The sequence below is a fragment of the Trypanosoma conorhini genome, assembly GCF_003719485.1.
Source record: "Trypanosoma conorhini strain 025E chromosome Unknown Tco_14.4_contig_00087, whole genome shotgun sequence".
Lineage (NCBI taxonomy): Eukaryota > Euglenozoa > Kinetoplastea > Trypanosomatida > Trypanosomatidae > Trypanosoma > Trypanosoma conorhini.
The window spans coordinates 15945-35669 of record NW_021704172.1 but is presented as its reverse complement, the minus strand read 5'-3'; the positions used below and the strand labels follow the sequence as shown (position 1 = coordinate 35669).

Here is a 19725-nt window from a genome sequence, read left to right as displayed (position 1 = left end):
ACTTTCCGTGTGTGTTCGTCTACTATTTTTCGTTCTTTTTTTTCCTTTCCCTATTTTCGTTTTTTATGTGTGTGTGTGTGTGTGTGTGTTCTTTGCTTCAATGGCTTACCCGACACGCAACGGGGGGGGGGGGGGCCTCTAGCAAATGGGGAGCCCAGATGCGCAGAGGTGTGTGCGGTCGGGGCACGCGTTTCCCTCGCCCGCACCGCGCGACGCCGGCTGGCTACCGTCGGCGGTCGCCTCCCTTCGGCCCCTTCGCAGCGGCCGCACCTGCCGGCTCCTGTGGGTCGCGATGCTGCGCCCTCCCCTCGTGCTTGCTATTCCGCTGCGCGGACGCCGCCGCCATGACGCCCTCGCTGGGAAGCGTCGCGGCGGAGGCGATGGAGGCGGCGGCGGCGGCGGCGGGCGAGGCAGCGGGCGCGTCCACTGGCGATGGGGACTTCGCCTGCTGCTCCTGGTACCGCTTCGCCGCCTCCAGCACCAGCTGCAGCAGCTCCTCACACGACGGCCGACTGTCCGCGTCGAGCGTCAGACACCGCCTTGCAATGGCCGTTAGCTCGGGAAGCTCCGCGCACTCCGGCACCTCCGGGGGCTCGGTGGTGTATTTGAGCAGGTTCATTATCTGCTCCTCGCTTTCGAACTCGTACTCACTCCACGGGGCCTCGGTTGAAAGCATCTCGATCAGGGCGCAGCCAACAGACCAAATGTCACTGGCCCTTGTGGGCCCGGCGCTGCCGCGGAATAGCTCTGGCGCCATCCACCGCAGCGTGCCCGCGAGTCGAAAGGTTGCGGTGTCATTGCCTTTGGCAACCTCTGCTTTCCCCGCGCGATCTACAGATTGACTGTGCTGCCTGTTGAGTAGCTTCGCTGTACCGAAGTCCGACAGCTTCACACGGCCCTTGTCCGTGATGAGTATGTTCGCCGCCTTGACGTCGGAGTGCACCAAGTTGTGCTGGTGCAGGTAGTGCAGCCCCTCCAGGGTTTGTCGCAGGTAGGAGCAGATCACCCCCGGGCTTAGGGCCCCAAAGTTATCAAGCAAATGACGCAACGATCCCCCAGGCACAAACTCAAGAAGAATGTTAAAATATTTTGGGTTCTGCGAAGAGCCGAGGTACTGCACAATGTTTGGGTGCATGGCCTTGGAAAGAACCTTGATCTCCTCCTGAAGGCTTCTGTACTGCTGCAGCACCGCGTTGTGGTTTGGGTCGTCGGGTGCGAGGGTGGGCAGCAGGACGCGCTTGACGGCGATGAGTTTTCCGTTGGTCAGGTTAATGCCAAGAAACACCTCCGCGTTGCCCCCCTTGCCAAGCACCTCCTCCCCGATCTTCCACTCAAGCGTCTCGCGATGCTGCGCCGCGGCACCGGCGCGGCTGCTGCGGCTCCTCGTCGCCGACGTAGGCCGTCGGCCACTGCCACCGCCGTTGTTGTTGTTGCTGCCGCTCGCCCCGAAGACGCTGCCGCACTCAGAGGAGGGGCGGTGGCGCAGCGGCAGCGTCCCTCTTGACACGGCTGAGGAGTTGATGCCAGCGGAGGCGGCCGGCACAGCCGCCCGATCCAAAAGCGGCGTCCCCCGCTCGTCCGTCAGCAAGAACTGGAACCCCAAGAAGAATTGGGAGGAGCTCAATCTGAAGGTGATGAGGTCGCGGTCCCGCAAAATGACGTACTTTCCTTTTCCGACCCTCCTCACATCGACGAACGTGCCATTGACGCTCTGGTCGTAGAGCACGACCACCCAATTGCCGGCGGCGGCGGCGGCAGACGCAGACGAGTGTGGGCCAGAGGAAGTGGACAGCTGCAGAGGATTAACGGGGGGATTGTGATGGCTCGAAGCCTGCGAGCTGGCGGGCTGCACCAGCTGAAGCTCCGAGGCCAGCTGCCGCACAATCTTGAACTGGATGCTGCTGACAAACCCGTCCACGGTCGTGGCGTGGCACTTGCTGCTGCGGCCAAAGAGGAACCCCTCCCCCGGGGGTACCCTGATAAAGCAAGAGGGAATCGTTGCCTCGTCGCTGCTCCGCAGCATCGCCCATATCGGGGGTCCCGCATTGGCGACATTCGCGTTGGGAATCGGCAAGGCGGCAAAATCACTCTGAGCCATCGACTCTGCCGCGGAGGACGCCGCAGGGAAGCTCGCCAGGGGCTGCGGCGAAAGCAGCGAAGGCTGAAGCTGCTGCGAATAAGACGGCTGCTGAGGATTGGAGTCCAGATGCCTTCCCGAGAACACTGTCTCACTACGGGCATCCCCGTCATTCCCTCGCACACCTGTTGGGGTTTCTCGTGGCAGCGGACTGATAAGCCGCGGCACCTGCATGGCTCTCACCTTGCTGGGGCTCCGATCACCCAATGGTGTGAGCGCCGTACGTCCCCCACTGCCACTGCCGCGTTGTCCCCGCTGTTTGCTGCCGTCGTCGCGACCGTCCTCATTTGCGTCGCTGCCGCCTCCAAGTGTGTCGGCGGGCGCGGGTTCTGCGTCCGCCACCTTCCGCGCGTTGCCGAGGAGAGGCGAAGAATGTTGGCTATTGCAAAGGGATGCTTGCAACGACAATTGCGTCGGAGTGAGCCCCACAGCAGGGCGGGTGGAGAGCTGCGGCAGTTTCAGCGACCCCTCGCCCCCGGTGGCCTTCGCGCCAGGGTCCTGCTTGTCATCCTCATTGCAGGCGGTTTCTTTTCCGGCGTCGGTTTCCGTCACGTGCGGCGCGTGCGTGGCCGCTCCTCCTCGTTGCGACGACGCCCCCCCAGATGACTGGTGGTCCACGTCCCACTTGGCCCCATTTCCCTGCGGCGGCGCGCCCCAGGTATCCGCCACCCCATTCTCCACCGTTGGTGGGGCGGGCAACACCTCGTGCACAGCCTGCTGGGGCAGGTTCTCCCAAACGGTCTGATGCTCAGGCAGAACTCCAGCAGAGGCGTGCATGCTATCCTGCCCCGGCTTCACGCAAGAACTCAGCGCAGGGCCGTCAAGAGGCATGCTTGCTTCTTCGTGTACGGTGAACAGGAGCGGCACCCCCGCAGAGACCCATGCAGAGGCGACTTCCCGGCCATTTGCCAGGGCGGCAAAGCACCACCCGGCTTTCCCCTGGGCAGGGCCACCAGAAGCCTTCAGCGAGGGCTCAGGCAAACCTCGAGGCGGAAATGGAGTCCTGTCCCCGCCCACCTCGCCCTCAGCCGACCCGTGTGCGCAACCCCATCTCGACTCCAGTGGATAGCTTGCCGCCCTGCGGCCATCCGCGGTAGTGCGTGTCTCCCGCTGCGTTGACGAATGCAGTGGGGGCCACACAAGACCAGTCACACCGCCTTCCAAGGCCGCCCCTTCTTCTTCTACGAAGCTCCCAGTAAGTGGTTGCAGCGTCACAGAGAAAGCAAGAGCTGGACAGGGCGGTAGCTGAAGGATTGCCTGCAGAGGTGGCTCCAACCGCGCCCCGCGTCGCCTTGCTTCTTCGCCTTCCCCCACGTTATCCTCGCTTCCGTCGTGGCGACGAGTCCCGAAACCCGTGGAGTGGGGGGCGGGGAGGGCGTGCGCCTGCCACCCCACCACGTCGTACGCCAGTCTCCCTGTTTGCCGTTCCGCCTCACGGCTCCAGTGCAGCACGCAGCCCGTGAGAGGGTGCACCACAAAGCACGCCAGCGGCGTCCAGTCCAGCACGCAGTGAAGGCGAGGCTGGCAGAGGACGAGCAGGCCTTCAGTGGACTCCCGTCGACGCCCCATCCAGACGTCCAGCGAGAGGCAAAAATACTCGCCGCCTCCACAACTAAGCTCCAGGGGGGAAAACTCTTTGCCCGCGTCGCCCGCGCGGGCCCGGGCGGAAGCCGCCTCCTGGTCCTCTGCCAGTGGCGGGTTCCACGCGGAAGAAGGGCGGCACGGGCGGCGGCCTCGGAGCAGAATACGCTGCACCGTGCCATCGCCCATGCGCGCCGGGGACTGGGCGCCCTGCGCCGTCGAATACTCAGCCTCCCGCGACTCCTTGACTGCCTCTGCCTCTGCCTCTGCCTCCGCCTGCCACTCCGCTTGCAGCGAGCGTCGCCCAAGACCCCCAACACACGAGCGACGGTCTGCCTTGGCTCCGTCGTCCCCTACCGCAACGCCGCCGTCGTGAGGGGAGGCGGAGGCGACTTCTTGAATGACATCCGCCAACGCCCGCATGTTCTCCACCGCTAACCAGCCCAAAACCGACAGAAACTTTCGGCCCATGAGACTCTCCATCGTCATCCCGACATGGGCCGCAAAACTCTCACTAGTGCCAAGAATGATGCCGCCATTTGGGCTAAGCAGAAGATACGGCGGTTGGATGCCGCTAGAAGAAGTCATACTAGCGTTGGTGTGCCGCAGCACAACGGAGTCAAGCGGCTCATTCAGCGGTGCGTCGTTTGCGACAGAGTGAGTCTGCTGGCGGAGCGACGGCGGCAGTGCTGGGAAGGCAGCAAAAAAATGCCCGGGATTCCCGGAGGAAGCTGCTCGCGGTCCCTGGCGGTGCGGCACTCCGCCCTCCGCCGCCTGCCTCAGTGCATAACGGGCGGAGGGCAAATCCCCCGTCGGGTCATACGCGTCGTGAAGCACATAGTGACTCGCGTGAGGCGTGGAGGAGAGTGTGTCGCCGCCCACGTCGAGCAAGCCGCCACTCAGTCGCCGCCAACAACAACAACGCTGTCGGTGCTGCTGCACCGCGGCGAACGGGAGGCAGCAAAGCGGGACCAGGAGCCACAGCAGCGATGCCGCCATGGTGCCAAGGCCCAGGTAGCTAAAGTGCGCCATCAGCACCGCGAAGTGCAGCAGCCCAACGGCAAGCCCAGCGGCCAAGGGGAGTTGAAACGCAAACAGAAACCAAGCATGGAGAAGGTTTACCTTCCACACATTCGCCACGGGGTATCTTCGCTGCTCTGCGGAGGCGTTCACGCTAGTTGACACAATCCTGCCTGCACTCTCCACATTTGTCACCATCACGTGTGGGGAGAGAAGCACAAGAAGGCCCAAAACACACAGCTCGAAGGTCGGAAGAGCGATGTGCCACCACACGGGGCATGAGGACGCCGAGGAGCAGCATCCAGCCGACCCTTGAGAAAGCAGCTGCGCACATCGTGAGTGTTCCTCTCCCTGTTCCTGTGGCCTGTATTTGGCACCGATGCCTCTATGGTTCCGTAGAGAGACACTGCCGTCGTACTGGGGCATAGCCTGATCCACAGCCCCCTCGCTCTGCAGCTGCGCCGCCGGCGAACGCGGCCGGGCCAGCCACCAGTACAACGCCGCGAAGGATACCCCAAGCACAAAGGCAGCCACTATGAAGACGACTTGCCCGGCATGCGACGACCATGGCAGGAAGAGAAACACCGCCGTAAAGAGGCCTGCCATGGCAAGAAGACCCGGTCCTGGCACGGCAGTCGCACCACCACTAAAGAGCACATGAAACAGCGGGGATGCCAACAACCTTCGACGAAGCCCGCTCATTCAGGCCGCCAGAGCTACACGCAACAGCCAACCTAAACGAAAACAGTTTGGTAGTCCGCCCAATGAGCTGCTTGCCTGCTTTCACTCGCAGCTCCCGACCTGAAGTTTCAAGCAGGGAAGGGGGTAGGCGGTGCCGAGGATGAGGAGGAAGAAGAGAAAGAGGAGGAAACGAGCAGTGGAGTGCAATAATAGCGGTGACAGGCAATCAAGGGGCACACATGCACACATGCACACATGCACACACACACAAACTCTCTCCCTCGCAGATCCTCGAAAATTCGCGTGTCCCGCTCTGCAGCTTCTCGCCCCATATGTAGAAAAATAAAAATAAACATAAAACGAAAAGAAAGAAAAGTTGGTCGCACACGCACGTGGGGACGTAACCAACCCGTGTACGTTAGCCGGCAATCCCCGAAAGTGTGCCTGTGTTCCCTGCTTCAATACAACGACGCCCCGATTATTCTTCTGGGCGCGTGTGATCCGTCCAGTGCGGGGCGAGAGAGCGGAGGGGAATTGCCCGATTGGCCAGCACAAAGCAACGCTCACGCGCCCCACATGTGTCCTTCAGTCAGGGGAAAGAAACAACAAGAGGGGGGAAGGGGAGAAAAAAAAAAGGGCAAAGTGAAAAGCGTAAAGAAATAATAATAATAAATAATAAAAAAGAGTTTTCATGTAGACATTTTATCTTTCCTTTTCCCCATTCGCGTGCGGTGTTTATCGATCCATGGGATTTCTCTCACCTCAAAGCTCTTCAAAGAGCTCCTCCGCCTGGCGGTGGAGAGTGTGCGCTGTGTCCTCGCGTGGGTCACCGCCTTACTCCCTCTTCACCGCTCCCACGCGATCCTCCGCGGGCAGGTCTCTGCGAGCCTCCACGCCGCCGGGGTTTTCCTTTTTCCGCCCCCGCAGCCACAGGGGAGCCAGGCGCAACGCCTCCATTGCCGTCCCCTGCTGCTGCCGCAACTCCGCCTCGGAGAGGAGGCCGGGCGTGGCATCGTCAGCGGCCGCGTCACCGTCGGCGCCGCCCGCTGGTTTGCCGCCGCACTCGCGCGGGTGCGAGGGGGCGCCGCGAGGCAGCGCTCGTAGTCAGCGAGAAGATGCTGCGGAAGGGAAAGCGGCGACGCAACCGTCCCCTGCGGCACCTCCGCGATGAACGGCTCCATTTGGGCCACGTCGGCCAACATGCGCAGCGACGTTGTCTCCGCAATCTGCTGCGGCGTCCACTGGCGCCCCTTGCGGAGGTACGCCGCAGCGCCGGGGCGAAACAGGAGAACAACGGGCACCTCCAGGTCGGTGCGTGTCCCAGGCATCACACGGCCGCTCTTCACCATCTCCTCAACGCAGGCCAGTAGCTCGAGACCCTCAACCGCCCCGGAAAGCACACTGGCGCCGTCAATGCCAAAGAACTGGGCGAACGTGTACAGGTCAAAATATGCGCTGGCGTCTTTGATGTCCACCACAGCCACCCGGGCCGCTGGCCGATGCTCCCCCGGCGCCTGTTGTTCTTGCTGTCTCCGGCCCAATTGGATCACCGTAGGCAGAATAGTCTCTTGCATGAATTTGCACGCGTTCCGTCGCATCGTGTCTGAGGAAACGTTTACAAACACAGCACATCACCAGTGGTGGTTCTGCTGAAGAATACGGTCCTCTAGGTGCCGGGCGGTGGCAGCAAACTGCAGCACCTCCCAGACGGTGGGCGGGTAATCGGCAGCAGTTGCCGCCGCCGCCGCCGACGACGACGACGACGACCGCACCAATTCCTCCAGTCGCGCCATAGAAGAGTCAAGCGCCGCAGCGGCGGAGCGCGGCGGCAGCATTACCAGCAGCAGGAGCAGCAGCAAGAAGAGCCGGAGCGCAGGCCACGGCAGGAGCCTCAAAGCGGGCGGTGTTCGACCTCGCTGCATCGAATCGGCGTGGACGGAACAAGACTGGCTGCGGGCCCCTCCGCACCGTAACTGCATCTGCAGCGAGACACGCAGAGAGGAGGAGAGAGAGAGAGGGAGAGCAGGGAGAGAAAACGATTATGCGGAGCATGCGACAAAAAAGAAAAACCAGAGAAGTCGCGGGGGGCGGGGGGGGACGCCAAGACACAAACTCCAACCTCATGAAGTGGAAGAAAACAGGCAGCAGGCATCGAAGCATGTGTGAGTCAAAAAATATGGCCTTCCTGCCCTCGCTCTCTGCACACACACACGCACAGACTCGTCGACACAAGCACCGAAAAAATATTATTATTGGTACCACTATAATTCGCTTGATTCTTGCACTTTTGCCATCCTCGCCCTTTACACCTCATCCTCAGAGGCTGCCGGAAGCAAGGAGTATAACGCCGTATTTCCCTGACGTCCTCCAGGTGGGATCTGCGCGGTCCAACGCCTTCTGCCGCGCAGCCCCCACGCCGATGCTCACTTCGCTCTTTATGGTGCGTATGGCACACACCGGCACGGCGTGCACCGGCCAGTAGGATGACACAATGCGCTGGAAGCTGATAATTTCATCCGCCGCATCTTCGCCCTCCTGGGCGGGGCGACGCTGGCCGTGGCAGGCGTGCGGTGTGTCGGCGAGCAGGAGCTCCGACACCGCGGGGGCGTCACGCTCGGTGGGGGTGAGCGTCGAGACGAATGCGTGGCGGTCCCAGTGACGGTCACCGACGAGACGGCGAAAGTTAAGATCGCCCTTGAAAATAACAAGCGCCGAGTGCGACGTGTAGCGCTTGCAGGCGTCGTACGAAAACGACGTCGACTGCTGCGCCTGCGCCTGCGCCTGCGCCTGCTGCTGCTGCTGCTGCTGCATCTCCGCCTCCGACAGCAGCCGCTGCGTGAAGAAGAATGTGTTACACACCCGCGGCGGCAGCTCACGGTACTCGGACGGCTGCGTCCACACGGCATCGGCGTCGATGCGCAGCCGGCCGCCGCCGAGGGCCTCGCGAACCAGTCGCAGGAACGGCGTCAGCACCGCCGCCATCGCAGGCTCCTGCAGCGCGCATGCCTCCAGTTCCTGAAGGAGGAACGCAATGTCCGGCGGCGTCACGTCCGAGACGTAGAACGCCATGCACTTCACGTGCAGCGTCACGCGCAGCGAGGGGTGGTGGTGCAGCAGCCAAAGGCAGAAAATGAGGTCCGCCACACACTCGACCCCGACGTTGTCCATCACAATGTCGATCGTGCGGGAACCCGCCTCGTCTTTCCCCGGCTCCGTGCGCACGATGCTGCGGATGAGCTGCGCCACCGCCGCCACCTGGTTGCCAAGGATGCGGTCGTCCTGCCCCGCAACCGACTGCGCCTCTGCCAGACGCAGGGCATCCGTCGCGGCCGCCGCGAACCCCTCGGGTCGTTTCTCCCTCGCCCACGCCTCACTCTTCCCGTCGCTGCTGCCAGACCCTGCCGCCGCAACGGCGTGGCTCTCCCGCAGCTGCTCCAGCGTGAACATGGAGAGATCCACGCCGTTGCCCCACAGCATCCAGCGCAGCAGCACTGGAACGAAGGAGTCATCCGACTCCCACGGCGCACACGCAAGCATAGGACATATTTTGCATTTCAAGAAATTGTGCAGCACCTCACACTTCTCGTGCATAAAAAAGTCGCGGTAGGGCTGAAAGTATCCTTGCCGTGGCACGACGGCATCACCAGCGGCGATGTCACGGTACTTGAGTTTGCCGTCCTGCACCACAATCGTGTCTGACCCGAAAGTCGACCCGTCCTTGGCGAGAAAAGAGGCGTCAAATGACTGCCCCGGCGTGGCGCCCGTTGCCGTCATCACCCCGTGCGGCGCACTGGGGCAGTCGTGCGTGCCAATTGGATTACACACCGCATACGGAGTGAGGATGTTTGGGGCCCAGTCGTCCGCGGACGGCTTCGCGTCGCTGCCGGCGCCAGCCTCCGCCAGCAGCACGTACTGTGCAAGAAGGTTGTAGAAGTAAATCTCGCCCAGGAGCCACGGCAGCTGGCCCCAGCGCGGGGCCACAACTGCGCCGCCCCCCGCCTCCTGCTGCCGCCGTTGCTGCTGGGGCAACGCGTGGGCGTCCCTGTCATACTCTGGCACGGCGGCATAGGCCTGCAGCCAAGGCGGCACCACCTGCTGGCCAGGGAGCGGCGCCACCGCCGCGTTGTTCCGCGTCGCCTCGGCGAGGGCGTCAATCAGCCGCCGCGCCTCCGCTGTGATGTGCGTCTCATTCGCCTTCAGCGTCCGCGCGAGGACCTGCGGAACGCGCTGCAGCAAAGTCACGGTGCGGAACTCGCGTGGACCCACGTCGCGAAAGCGAGCCAGCGTCGGCAACCGCTCGGCGGGATCCATGGCGCGCTTGAAGCTCTGCAGCAACTCGTTGGCGTTGGACCACAAGTCGACCCTGCAGCAACCCCCCGCCGCGCTGCGCTCGTCCGAGAGAAGGCGATGAATCGCAAAGCCGCGGCGTCCGAGGAAATAATCGCGCGGCCGCAGCATGTTGAGCACCGGGCAAAAATCATTCGCGCCGTCACCGACAAAAATAATGGTGGGATCAATGAGACGACTGGCGTGCAACAGGCGGGCGACGATGCGGCTCTTGCACATGTTGAGGTGGTTCTTGCCGTTGCAGTTGGGGCAATTGTGGCCCGCCGCCTCGTACCAGCCGACGCGACAGCGCCGCAACTCCCCACCGTCGAAGACGTCGTGAAACGAATTGCTGTGGATCTGCGCAATGGCGTGGCGGGCAAAGGGAATATGGTGTTCAATGCTCTTCTCTATAAACAGCATGTTGGCATCGCTCGCAATGGCAATCTCAAGCTGCGGACGAGTGGCAACGCCCTCGTCTGGCGCACCGCGCCGTTGCTGCTGCTGCTGCTGCTGCTGGAGGAGGAAACGGAAGATGTCGGGCATCCCCGCGTCCATCACGACGCTCTTTTCCACGGCGTCTTCGAGCTGCTCCCGTGAAAACGGCGCCAAAACGGCGTCCACGATGTTCGTCGGTTGCATGGGCGTCTCCGCCGCCAGCAGGGCGCGTTGGAAGTCGCCGCGCCCCAAGTACTGCGGCACCACCTCATCGGTGTTGCAGTCGACAACCGTGTGGTCGAAGTCAAAGACCACGAGAAACGACTGGCGGCCGGCGCAGGTCTCAGCAGCGGTCATCTCTGCAAAGCAACGCGGGCAAAATATGTATATAAATAATTAAATATTTATATCTCTCTTGACCTCACAGCCTTTTTTTTGTAGTTTTTTTTATAATAATAATAACAATGATCTCAAAAAGGCAAAAAAAAAAAAATTGGAAACGAACATCCCGCAAGCAGGCACGCAGCCCCCCCCACCCCTTCGTGTCCGTGCCACGCCCAAGCAAAGGAGGAGGAGAAAGGGAGACTTCGACTGAGGTGCACTGAAGACGGCGGCGACATCCCGCGCCCGCCTGCCTCGTGGCAATGTGCCTGAGGTGGCATTCTTGACTGTGTCGCGGCAAGGCGGCCTCTGCGAGGTCAGCGTTGCGGCAATGGACAGTAGTGCCGCTGAAGTGGCAACGCTGCGCACGGCGCCCGGCGACGTGCCGCAAGGCAAGGAGCAGAGTGCTTTGCTGCAACGTCGCTGCAGCGCAGCTTGGCCTTTCACAGGAGCCAAAGGCACGCCCTCCCAGCCATGTGGCTCCGCGCTCACAAATTCACCGCTTCGAGACCTCTCAAAGTGCAATTGAGCCCCGTGAGATGCACCGTCGTTAATTTATTCGTTGGCAATGTCTGTTTGTGTGGGTCTCACCTTCGCCGGTGGGGCGTGAGAAAACGCCATGGCGTTGGAACAGAAGCAGAAGGGCGGAAAACGGCACCAGTGTGAAGGGAACTGCAAAACACCGGCGCCCTCCTAAACCCCAATAAGCGCATATACACATTCATACATATATGTGTATATGCGGGGGAGGGGGGAAGAAACAGTGGCATTTTGTGTGCGGGTGCACGCTACTTCCTGGCGAAGGCGACAACGGAGTATAGACACAGACACACATACACGCATGGAGCCAAGTGCAACTTGGGGAGGGAGGTGCCGTCTGGCCTCTAGGCCGCTATCCGTCTCTCGCCGTAGTTGCGCCGCCATTCGTGACGGTGCCGCAGCGGAGCGGCGGCAGCAACCGTAGGCCACGTGCGAGCCGGCATGCGTGGCACAAAAAAATTCCCTCAGCGGGTTCTCGCTGCACGGGGCAGACGCATCCCTGGTGAAACTGCTGCAGACACGCAGCACACTCCAGCACCCCGTCGGCCTCGCGTAGGCGCGGAATGCAAGGAACGGTGTCCAGTAGCCCCTTTACCTCCCGAGACATCTTCGTAGCCGCATCAGGGTGAGGCGTGCGCGTCGCTTTGCCCGCCGCCGTGGATGCATCGCTCAGCAGCTGCCGGAGCGCCGCCTCGCCTTCGGGCTCCCCAAGCAACGCCGCACGGCACGCGGGGAGTGGATAATCCCCCTCAACCTCTATGAGCAACTCCAGCAAGCTGTCTGACGCGGGGGGAGGCGTGGAAAAGGATGCACGAGTGCCCCGATTCGTGGCGGCCGCCGCCCTTACTGCAGTCGAGGCATGGCACGGCGCATAGGGGTCACGGCCCAACTGCTCACGTACCTTCTGCTCCAGCCGATACGAAAGGCAACGCACGAGTTCATCACAGAGGGAGTCGTTTGCCGCGGAGGCGGCCGCCTCCATTCTCCTCATCTCCTCCCAGGAAGGAATGGGCTGGCTGTCGTCGCGCGCTTCCGCCTCATGTGTCAAGGCAGCTAGTCGCAAGGTGGGCTTCTCCCGCACTAGAGTGTCACAGACGCTGCAGCACGGTTCACCCCGCGATGCCCTCACGACGGTGACGCAGTAGCGGCTCACCTCAGGCAGTGCGGGGGCATCACCCACCGCGGCGCCAGCCACGTGCAGCCACAGGCCCGCCACCAGCAACCGCCTCCACAGCTGCTCCGCGGTGACCATTTGAAGGGGCAGCGGCACCAACGACGTTGGACGCGCCCGCAGCGGGTGTAGAAAATGTGTGGGGAAGGAAAGTGAGCCGCCCCCTTCCCCCAGCGCGCCTTGGCAGGCACGCAAGTAGGCGTCCTCGAGCTGCGTTGCAGGCAACGGAGGATGGTGTGCGTCGCCAAGCACGCCGGCGCTGGCCGCCCCCATGGAGGCCAACGGGGAGTACAGCAAAGGGTTTCGCAGGCAGCGCCGCAGTCGGTCAAAAAACAGCGTGGAACAGGCCGCCTCGACCCTGTCGGCGACCTCAGTCAAACTCATCGAGGAAGCAAAGCACTGAAGCGACGTCACAGAAAACGCAGTTCCAGGCGTCGCAGCAGCAGGCAACGACGACGACGACGGAGGGAACAGAAGCGAATAGTCGCCCACATCGTCCTCCTCTCCCTCTGCCGGAAGTGAGTCACCAGCGCCATGGCAACTATTCTGATGGCTGCTGAGACTCACACCATCGCCTCCCAGAGCGCCATGTTTACTGCTCCTTGAGCCACACGAAGTCGCCATTCTTGCGGGTGCAGACTCCTCCCTGTTCTCGACCAGCCTTACCCCGCCCGACGCCTTCTCGTAGGCGGCAACGACGGCGCAGAACTTCTTCGTGTTCGGCATATTGAGCTGAAAGTAGTCGAACGCCAACTGTGCTGCGAGTTCCGGACCCAACTTCGCCCCCGGGGCGTGTTCCTCCTCTCGTGGGCGTTTCCTCGCGCCGCCACGCGTCAGCGATGCGCCCGTCGCAGTGGCGCTGCTGCTCCTTCCCGGTGAAGGGGCGTCCTCGGCGTCCGGTGCGGGCAGAAGGTGAAGAGTGCGGGCGATGAACTGTTCCACCTCCCGCAGCCGCACTGTCACAAGAACAGGCGCCCCAAAGCGCAGCTCGGGGGCTCGTGGACGCAGTACGCGGCTCCAGTCCGTCAACACGGCCCATAACGGCGGCTGGCAGGAGGCGACGGCCGCCAACACGCAGTACGCCGCGTCTTCAGTTTGGTCCGACGCGAGTTTCTCGTGCTTTGCGCGGCAAAGGCGGTAGAGCAGCATCGAACGCTGCCGCAGTTCCTCCGCCGCGGCGCCAAGCAGACGCTGCTGCTGCGCTCGTCGCACCTTACGTTTTTCCCCACTGTAGAGGAGCTGCTGAACAACGACCGCGCACCGCCGCCGCACGACATCGTCCTCCATCGCTCCCGCCCCCACCCTTCCCCCCACCCCGCTTGCTGTGTGGCGTCAACTGCTGTGGGCGCCTTGAAGCCGTTAAGGCGCCCAAAAAAGACCAAAGACAGAAGAACGAAAAAGAAGAAAAGTGAGAAAAGAGAAAACGGCTGGTTGTAGCAATGACTGTGTGGAGAGTGTGGCACGGACAGAGAAGACATCGTGTTCATACTCATGCACTTCGCCGCCCCCCGCGCCCACACACCCACGGCAGCTGCCGGCGCCGACGCTTCCGATGGCGCGAGGGCGGCGGAAGCGTCGGCGCCAGATGATGAGGGCGGCGGAAGTACAGAAAAAAAAAGGGGCGGAAGGAGGATGCAGGAACAATGAAATAAACTACGGCGTGGGCTTATGCTGGGCAGCGTGCACACCGAGCCAGGAGTAAAAGGGGGGGGGGAAAAAAACGGAACTTGAAATTGAACGAAAAAAGAAAAAAAAGAATCAAGCCACATTTCGGAGGAAAATAAGCACGGCACCCTCTGCTGCCGACACCATTTGCCGGCCCCCGCCTCTGGCTTCGTGCTTTGCGTGCGTGTGCTTTCGTCCCCGCCCCTCTCCTCCGTGCGTCTTTAACGGTGCCGTGCAGCGGAGGGGAAGGAGTGGGAGGATGCACGCGCAACCAAAGAAGCGGCCAACACAAGCGCAAAAGGGGTGGGGGAGAACACAGGCAAACAGGCTCATTGCCAGCGTCACCCTCCGCGTCAAAGCAGCAGCAACAGCAGAATGGGGGATTCTCTTGCGGTTTTGTCTGCTGCGGGGCGGCAAAATGAGGAGAGGGAAAAACACAAAAACAGTGCGGCGCGCGATGCAAGCAAGTGCGGTGTAGAAACGCTCTTAGAGGAAAACAAAGAAGTCCAATTCTCTTCGTATTCTCGCATCCTCCTCCTCCTCCATTTACTGCGGGTTGTTTGTCATGCGCCTTTTGCCGCCCCCCACTTCCTTCCCCTCACCCACTCACTCTCGCTGCATAGTTGCGCTTATTCGCTCAAGTTTGCCTTCGCGGTTATCTACATTGTCAGTGCAGCGGATACAGTGAGGCCGCGGTGGAGGCAAAGTAGAGATCATCGCCCTCCCTCACCCTCCTTGCCTTCGATTTTTTTTTATTTATGCGTGTGTACTTGATTTTGCCGTTCGTTTTGTTGTTGTTTTTTGTTTTCTTTTTGTTTCTTGTTGTGTGGCGGTCGCGGGAGGAGTCTTCGCCAGCAAGCCGCTACGGCAACTTCAGTACATGCGTTTCGCACCGTTACTGGCGGCTTGCGCGGCGGGCTGGCCGCTCCTGCTGCCCCACGCGGAGGTTCCCCCGTTTTTCCCGCCATCTGCCGGCAGCGTGGACGCCCCCCAGCCGCTGGCAGCGTTCGGCTCCCTGGCGCTTCTGGCAAATGCCTCGCCTCTGGGCGGACTCCGTGCACCCTTGGCATGCTCCGATTGCTGGAAGTCGTAGCGCAGCTGCTCAAGAGCCTCGAGCTTGTGGTCCACCCAGCCATCGTTGGCAAGTCGCGGCCGGGACGTGCGAGGCGTCGCGGTTTCCTCCCGCTCCTTGCGGAGGCGAGACTGGGGGCGCCTGGGTGTACTCTGCTGAGAGGTGCCGGGCTGCCGCCCCCCCGCAAAGTTGTCGGAGCCATTGAGGTACTTCGAGGCGGGCGTGTCCCCGCTTGAGGCAAGCCGCTGCGTAGTATCGAGCGAGCGGGCCACTGGGGTCCGCGTCTTTCCACTGTTAGACCCACTGACGCCGTCGCCGCGCTGCCGCCCAAGCGGTGCTTCGCGAGAGGCGTCCAAGCAGAACGAGTCACCGCTGTCGTCGTGCATCTGTATCACCTGAACGCTGCTGTCGCCCTTTATTGGAGGGCTCTGCGCACCGAAGCCGGGTGTTTTGCCCCGTTTCGTTGCCGAGGGCGGCGTTGCGAATAAATTAGTCGCCGCTTTGGGAGGCGCCACGTACAACGAGGGGCTGTAGCCTGACGCCTTGTTCCTCGGGGTGGTGCCTGACAAGTGCTCAGAGACTGGGCTGAGCGCCAATTCAGAGGCAGGGCTCATTTTTGGCTCCCGCTCGTAGCGTAAAGAAGCCTTCTCGTGCGTGTGCCTCGGGGTCGCTGCCTGCGTTGTGCCACTCGTCGAGTGCGGCGTCGACAGCCTATTCCACACGTTAGACGCCGCGTCACCGCGTGACCGCGGCGGGGTGGTGATGGAGGTTGTGCGCGGGGGTGTCTTGTATCCCGTGGCGAGAAGGAACGAGGAGTTGTCGTCTGCCACACGCGCCAGCGGGGAAACGTCTGGAGAGAGCAGGACGGACACCCGCGCTTGGCCCCGCGAGGGCGTCAGGTGTCGCGCCCGCTCCTCGCTAGAGGCAGCCGCGGCGGGCGAGGGCTCACGGCGCGCCGGCGAGGGTGCTGCGGGCGCCTTTCCCGCCGCTGCTGCCGATGCTGCTGCCGTCGCAAGAGCAGAAGACGCCTCGGGTCGGGCGGTAAAGGCGCGGCCACCGTTCCCAGGCAAGACACTCTTCGGTCGATACGCGCGGGGCGATCTGGCGGTCGCCGCCGCGGCAGTCACACCCTCGCGGAAAAGCATACTCCCAACCGTCTTCCAATTCAGGTGCAACAGAGACGACGAGCCCGTCGCCACGACATGGCGGCGCGACGCGGACTCCGAGGATGCCCGAAGTCCGGCCTGCCGCGGGGTCACATCATATGTCCGTCGTTCCCTGCCCGGCGGAACCGCCACGGAGCGTGACGAGGTGGCCGTTGTGGGAGTCGAAGCCGAAGCAGCTCCCGCAGTGTCGTCCCTTGAAGAACGCAAAAGGCCGTACAGGGGACGGACACGATCGGACGGCGTGGTCTCCGACGACTCCGCTGTCGCCGGGCGTCGCGTAGGCCTTGCAGTCGGCTGCCGGACCTTTGCCGGCCCTATGGGCGCAGCCGCCGACGGCGTGCGTGGTGCCGCTCTCGGCGTCGGTGTGGGCTGCGAGCGTGGTGTGCGCAGCAACGACCGTCGGAGGTACTCAAAACTATCCTGCTTTACCGGCAGCTCATCCAGGCGCTCGGCTGTCAGCTCGTACAGATGCAGGAAGCGGTCCAACTTCCTCTCCCGCTCGCTGAGTAGACGGTCCCGCTCCCGCAATTCCTCCAGGAAAGCCCGGCTATCCTCAGAGGGCGGCGGCGCAGCCGAAATTATCTCCGGTTCCTTGCTCTTGGCGGCGCTGCTGTTCTGCAGAAGGGCAGCGGCGAGTTGGGCGTCGCGTTCCTCAACAATGGCACGCAGCAGCCAGAGGTAGGTGCGCAGCTGCACGGCCTGCAGCTGCGAAAAGCGGCGGGCCGGGGCCTCCGACTCCAGCATTCTCCCGCCTCCCCCCTCTACAGCTGCCATACGCTCGGCGACGAAAAGAAGCTCCGAGCAGCTGTTCAACCCCTTTGCCCCGCGCCGCCGCTTCATCTCCTCCACAGCAGTCAGAAGAATACGGCCAACGGCGGCGGTGTCGCGCCGCTGCGCCGCCGCCGCCGCCACGTCAGCCGGCGCCTTTGCCTCCTCCATGAAGAGAGACCGCGGCAGGATGGTGAACATAAAGAAGGCGTGGTGCGCCGGAGTGGCGTCTGTGATAAGCCAACCTCGTTGATTTCCCTTCACCCACGCGTTGAGGCGCTGGCCAATGGACTTGGGACCCCGATTCTTCTCCGGCCACGGCGCGTATTGGGCGACGGCGCTGCTGCCGCCGCCGTCGTCGTCGTCGTCGTCGGGCAGCGCGAAGCAGAGGACGTCGTCTGCGGAGAGCTCACCGCAGAAGTGAAACCCGGACGCGTGCACCACAGCCAGCGCCGACACCAGCAACCCGAGCAGGCGCCAGAGTATATCGTCCTGCCAGCGCGAAAACGGATCCTCTCCCGCCGTCGCGACGGTCTCTGGTGCGCCTCCGTCACTGGTAGTCACCGAAAGAGGCAGGCAACCCTCCAAATATGCCGCGAGCGTGAGCCCAATCTTGGCGCGGTTGCGCACACTCAGTGCGCTGTGAAGCGGGGAGACACACCCACATACGCCAGCCACGTTGGCGACGGCGGTGACGCGCTCCATTAGAGTCAGTCTGGGCCCCTCCGAAGCGCATTCGTCGCCATAACTACCACGGGAATGAGTCCCAGCAGCATCACTTTGCCACAAGCGTTGTCCCGGGCATTTGTAGAAGAAACAGTACGGCACAGTTCGCGACGACTCCGAAGAGTGCGATCCATCCTGCCCTCCGTTTGCCGCATGCTCCTCATCATCCGGCAACGATGAGGTAACGGCGACCAGCAATGGCAACGCAAAGGCAGCTGTCAGGAACGCCGCGGGATCCGTTGGGTAAACTACATGAGAGAGACAATCCACATCAGAAGCGTGGGAAGGCGCTACGGTGGAGCTGTTCCTGTTCTTCTGCGTTGGTGGCCTCAGAAGAAGCCAATCAACGGCATGCTGCAGACGCCGACACAGGCGACAGTACGCTTCGCAATCTGCGAGGAGGCGTCTGTGAAAACTCGCCGAGCCGGTGATGGGTACCACACGCATCACAGTTAACTCCTTCCTCTCACCGTCGTCGTGGGCCCAGGACGGGGCGGAGGTCATCGACGCCGACAGCGCATTCATAAACGCCTCGTGGACTTTATCCCAGGCGGCGTCACTAGAGCCATGCTGGCCCGCCGCCCCGACTGCGTGCCGCAGGATAGAGGAGGGGGCATCCGCCAAAAACGTCGACCCATTCGGAAATGCGTGCAGAATAGACACCTTCTCCATCACGAAGGATATACCACCAACTAGAAAAAAAAGGCAGGAACTCACTGCCGCAATATGTATATATATATATATATATATACGTATATATATATTACTCTTCTCTCCGTTTCCCCCTACCGCGCTTCTATATACTATATATATATATATACTATATTATATTATATCCCTCTTTTCGTGTTGCCGTTGGTCTCGGCGTGTGTGCGTCTTACTCACCTGGGCCCTGTCTGTCTCTCGCTGTTTGATCCGCACGCACTCAATTTGCACCACTCCCTTCCTCTCTATGGCTTTGCGCCCGCGCACTTCCTCGACTCCGCCCCTCCCGTGCACTTGCGCCGGTCGTCCTCCGCTCCCGCCAGTGCAGGCGGACCCACGCGCAGGGGGGGGCACAACGGCAAAGGGAGCAGACGAAACTGAGCCACAACGGACGCGACGACCAAAAAAAGAACGGAGGGGAACGAGAAAAATATATATTTTTTTTTATGCGCCCTGTAGGAGGCCGCTTCACAGTGTATGTCTAGACAAATCCCCCGCCAGAGGGCTGACCGTTCCTCGTCCTTGTGCAACACTACGAGACTCACCCGCACCCCCCACCACCACCACACACCCCTTTTTTTTTGGTGCTCAGCAGCCGCGCCGCAGTCCACACGGCACGAACTCTAAAGGAGAGAAGCAGAAGAAGAAGAAGGCAGCGCAGTTGGGAGAGTCACGCACCGCTGCGGAACACCGCGGGCAGAGCACAAGAGGCTGCACACCGTAAGAAAGACGGTGCCACCCCAACCAACAAGGTGCCCCTTTTTTTTTAGTTTTTTGGGAACCAAATTTCAAAAGACGCTCGAAAAAAAAAAACAGAAACAAAGGAAAAAATCCCTTTTAATTGGCTTTCATTTCATCGCCGACCGGTGAAGGGCAACGCAGCGCGGGCGGGCAACAAAGTACATGTACAGAAAGGCACAAACGCACCCTGCCACCAACACCGCCCCACGCCGCGCCCGGCACGCTCGCCCGTGCGCCTACACCAGGCCCATCTTGTTGGCCGTCTCGAGGGCGTCGTACGAGGCGGAGAGGCGGATGTACGCCTTCTTGAGGCCGTCGGGGCGGATGAGGGTGTTCACCTTCACCGCCTTCACCTGGTAGAGCTTGCGCATGGCCTTCTTGATCTCCGTCTTGTTCGCGTGCGAGTCCACGATGAAGGTCAGCGTGTTGTTCTCTTCAATCTTCTTCATGGCCTTGTCGGTGGTCAGCGGGTAGCGGATCACGCGGAACGCGTCCCACTTGTTGGGGATCGCGCTCAGGTTGTTGCTCGGCTTGACGGTCGCCGGCTTGCGGTACGTGTGCGGGCGACGGAACTGCGGGCGGGTGTACGCCTTGCGCTTGGCCACCT

At 62.0% G+C, this 19725-nt stretch overlaps 6 protein-coding genes across 6 annotated transcripts, besides 13 other annotated features; all 6 read right to left on the bottom strand.

Annotated features, from left to right (window-relative positions):
• Positions 1 to 66: 66 nt before the first annotated feature.
• Positions 67 to 89: a microsatellite.
• A 134-nt stretch (positions 90 to 223) lies between these two features.
• Positions 224 to 5440, bottom strand: Tco025E_02273 (putative protein kinase; the record flags this gene model as incomplete). Its single annotated transcript, XM_029369202.1, has 1 exon — positions 224 to 5440. The coding sequence occupies one exon, from the start codon at positions 5438 to 5440 to the stop codon at positions 224 to 226; it is 5217 nt and encodes a 1738-aa protein (XP_029230730.1).
• A 135-nt stretch (positions 5441 to 5575) lies between these two features.
• Positions 5576 to 5607: a microsatellite.
• A 46-nt stretch (positions 5608 to 5653) lies between these two features.
• Positions 5654 to 5692: a microsatellite.
• A 66-nt stretch (positions 5693 to 5758) lies between these two features.
• Positions 5759 to 5794: a microsatellite.
• A 283-nt stretch (positions 5795 to 6077) lies between these two features.
• Positions 6078 to 6101: a microsatellite.
• A 163-nt stretch (positions 6102 to 6264) lies between these two features.
• On the bottom strand, positions 6265 to 7017 carry Tco025E_02272 (uncharacterized protein; the record flags this gene model as incomplete). Its single annotated transcript, XM_029369201.1, has 1 exon — positions 6265 to 7017. The coding sequence occupies one exon, from the start codon at positions 7015 to 7017 to the stop codon at positions 6265 to 6267; it is 753 nt and encodes a 250-aa protein (XP_029230729.1).
• Positions 7018 to 7050: 33 nt separating this feature from the next.
• Tco025E_02271 (uncharacterized protein) lies at positions 7051 to 7398 on the bottom strand (the record flags this gene model as incomplete). The annotated part of the gene is made up of 1 exon (XM_029369200.1): positions 7051 to 7398. One exon carries the CDS (start codon positions 7396 to 7398, stop codon positions 7051 to 7053), a length of 348 nt encoding a protein of 115 aa, XP_029230728.1.
• A 16-nt stretch (positions 7399 to 7414) lies between these two features.
• Positions 7415 to 7452: a microsatellite.
• Positions 7453 to 7735: 283 nt separating this feature from the next.
• Positions 7736 to 10540, bottom strand: Tco025E_02270 (Phosphoethanolamine/phosphocholine phosphatase; the record flags this gene model as incomplete). The annotated part of the gene is made up of 1 exon (XM_029369199.1): positions 7736 to 10540. One exon carries the CDS (start codon positions 10538 to 10540, stop codon positions 7736 to 7738), a length of 2805 nt encoding a protein of 934 aa, XP_029230727.1.
• A 916-nt stretch (positions 10541 to 11456) lies between these two features.
• Tco025E_02269 (uncharacterized protein) lies at positions 11457 to 13562 on the bottom strand (the record flags this gene model as incomplete). Its single annotated transcript, XM_029369198.1, has 1 exon — positions 11457 to 13562. One exon carries the CDS (start codon positions 13560 to 13562, stop codon positions 11457 to 11459), a length of 2106 nt encoding a protein of 701 aa, XP_029230726.1.
• Positions 13563 to 13656: 94 nt separating this feature from the next.
• Positions 13657 to 13697: a microsatellite.
• A 988-nt stretch (positions 13698 to 14685) lies between these two features.
• Positions 14686 to 14764: a sequence feature (A-rich).
• A 49-nt stretch (positions 14765 to 14813) lies between these two features.
• Positions 14814 to 18344, bottom strand: Tco025E_02268 (uncharacterized protein; the record flags this gene model as incomplete). The annotated part of the gene is made up of 1 exon (XM_029369197.1): positions 14814 to 18344. The coding sequence occupies one exon, from the start codon at positions 18342 to 18344 to the stop codon at positions 14814 to 14816; it is 3531 nt and encodes a 1176-aa protein (XP_029230725.1).
• A 52-nt stretch (positions 18345 to 18396) lies between these two features.
• Positions 18397 to 18436: a microsatellite.
• Positions 18437 to 18469: 33 nt separating this feature from the next.
• Positions 18470 to 18508: a microsatellite.
• Positions 18509 to 18919: 411 nt separating this feature from the next.
• Positions 18920 to 18949: a microsatellite.
• A 54-nt stretch (positions 18950 to 19003) lies between these two features.
• Positions 19004 to 19029: a microsatellite.
• Positions 19030 to 19179: 150 nt separating this feature from the next.
• Positions 19180 to 19208: a microsatellite.
• Positions 19209 to 19725: the final 517 nt, after the last annotated feature.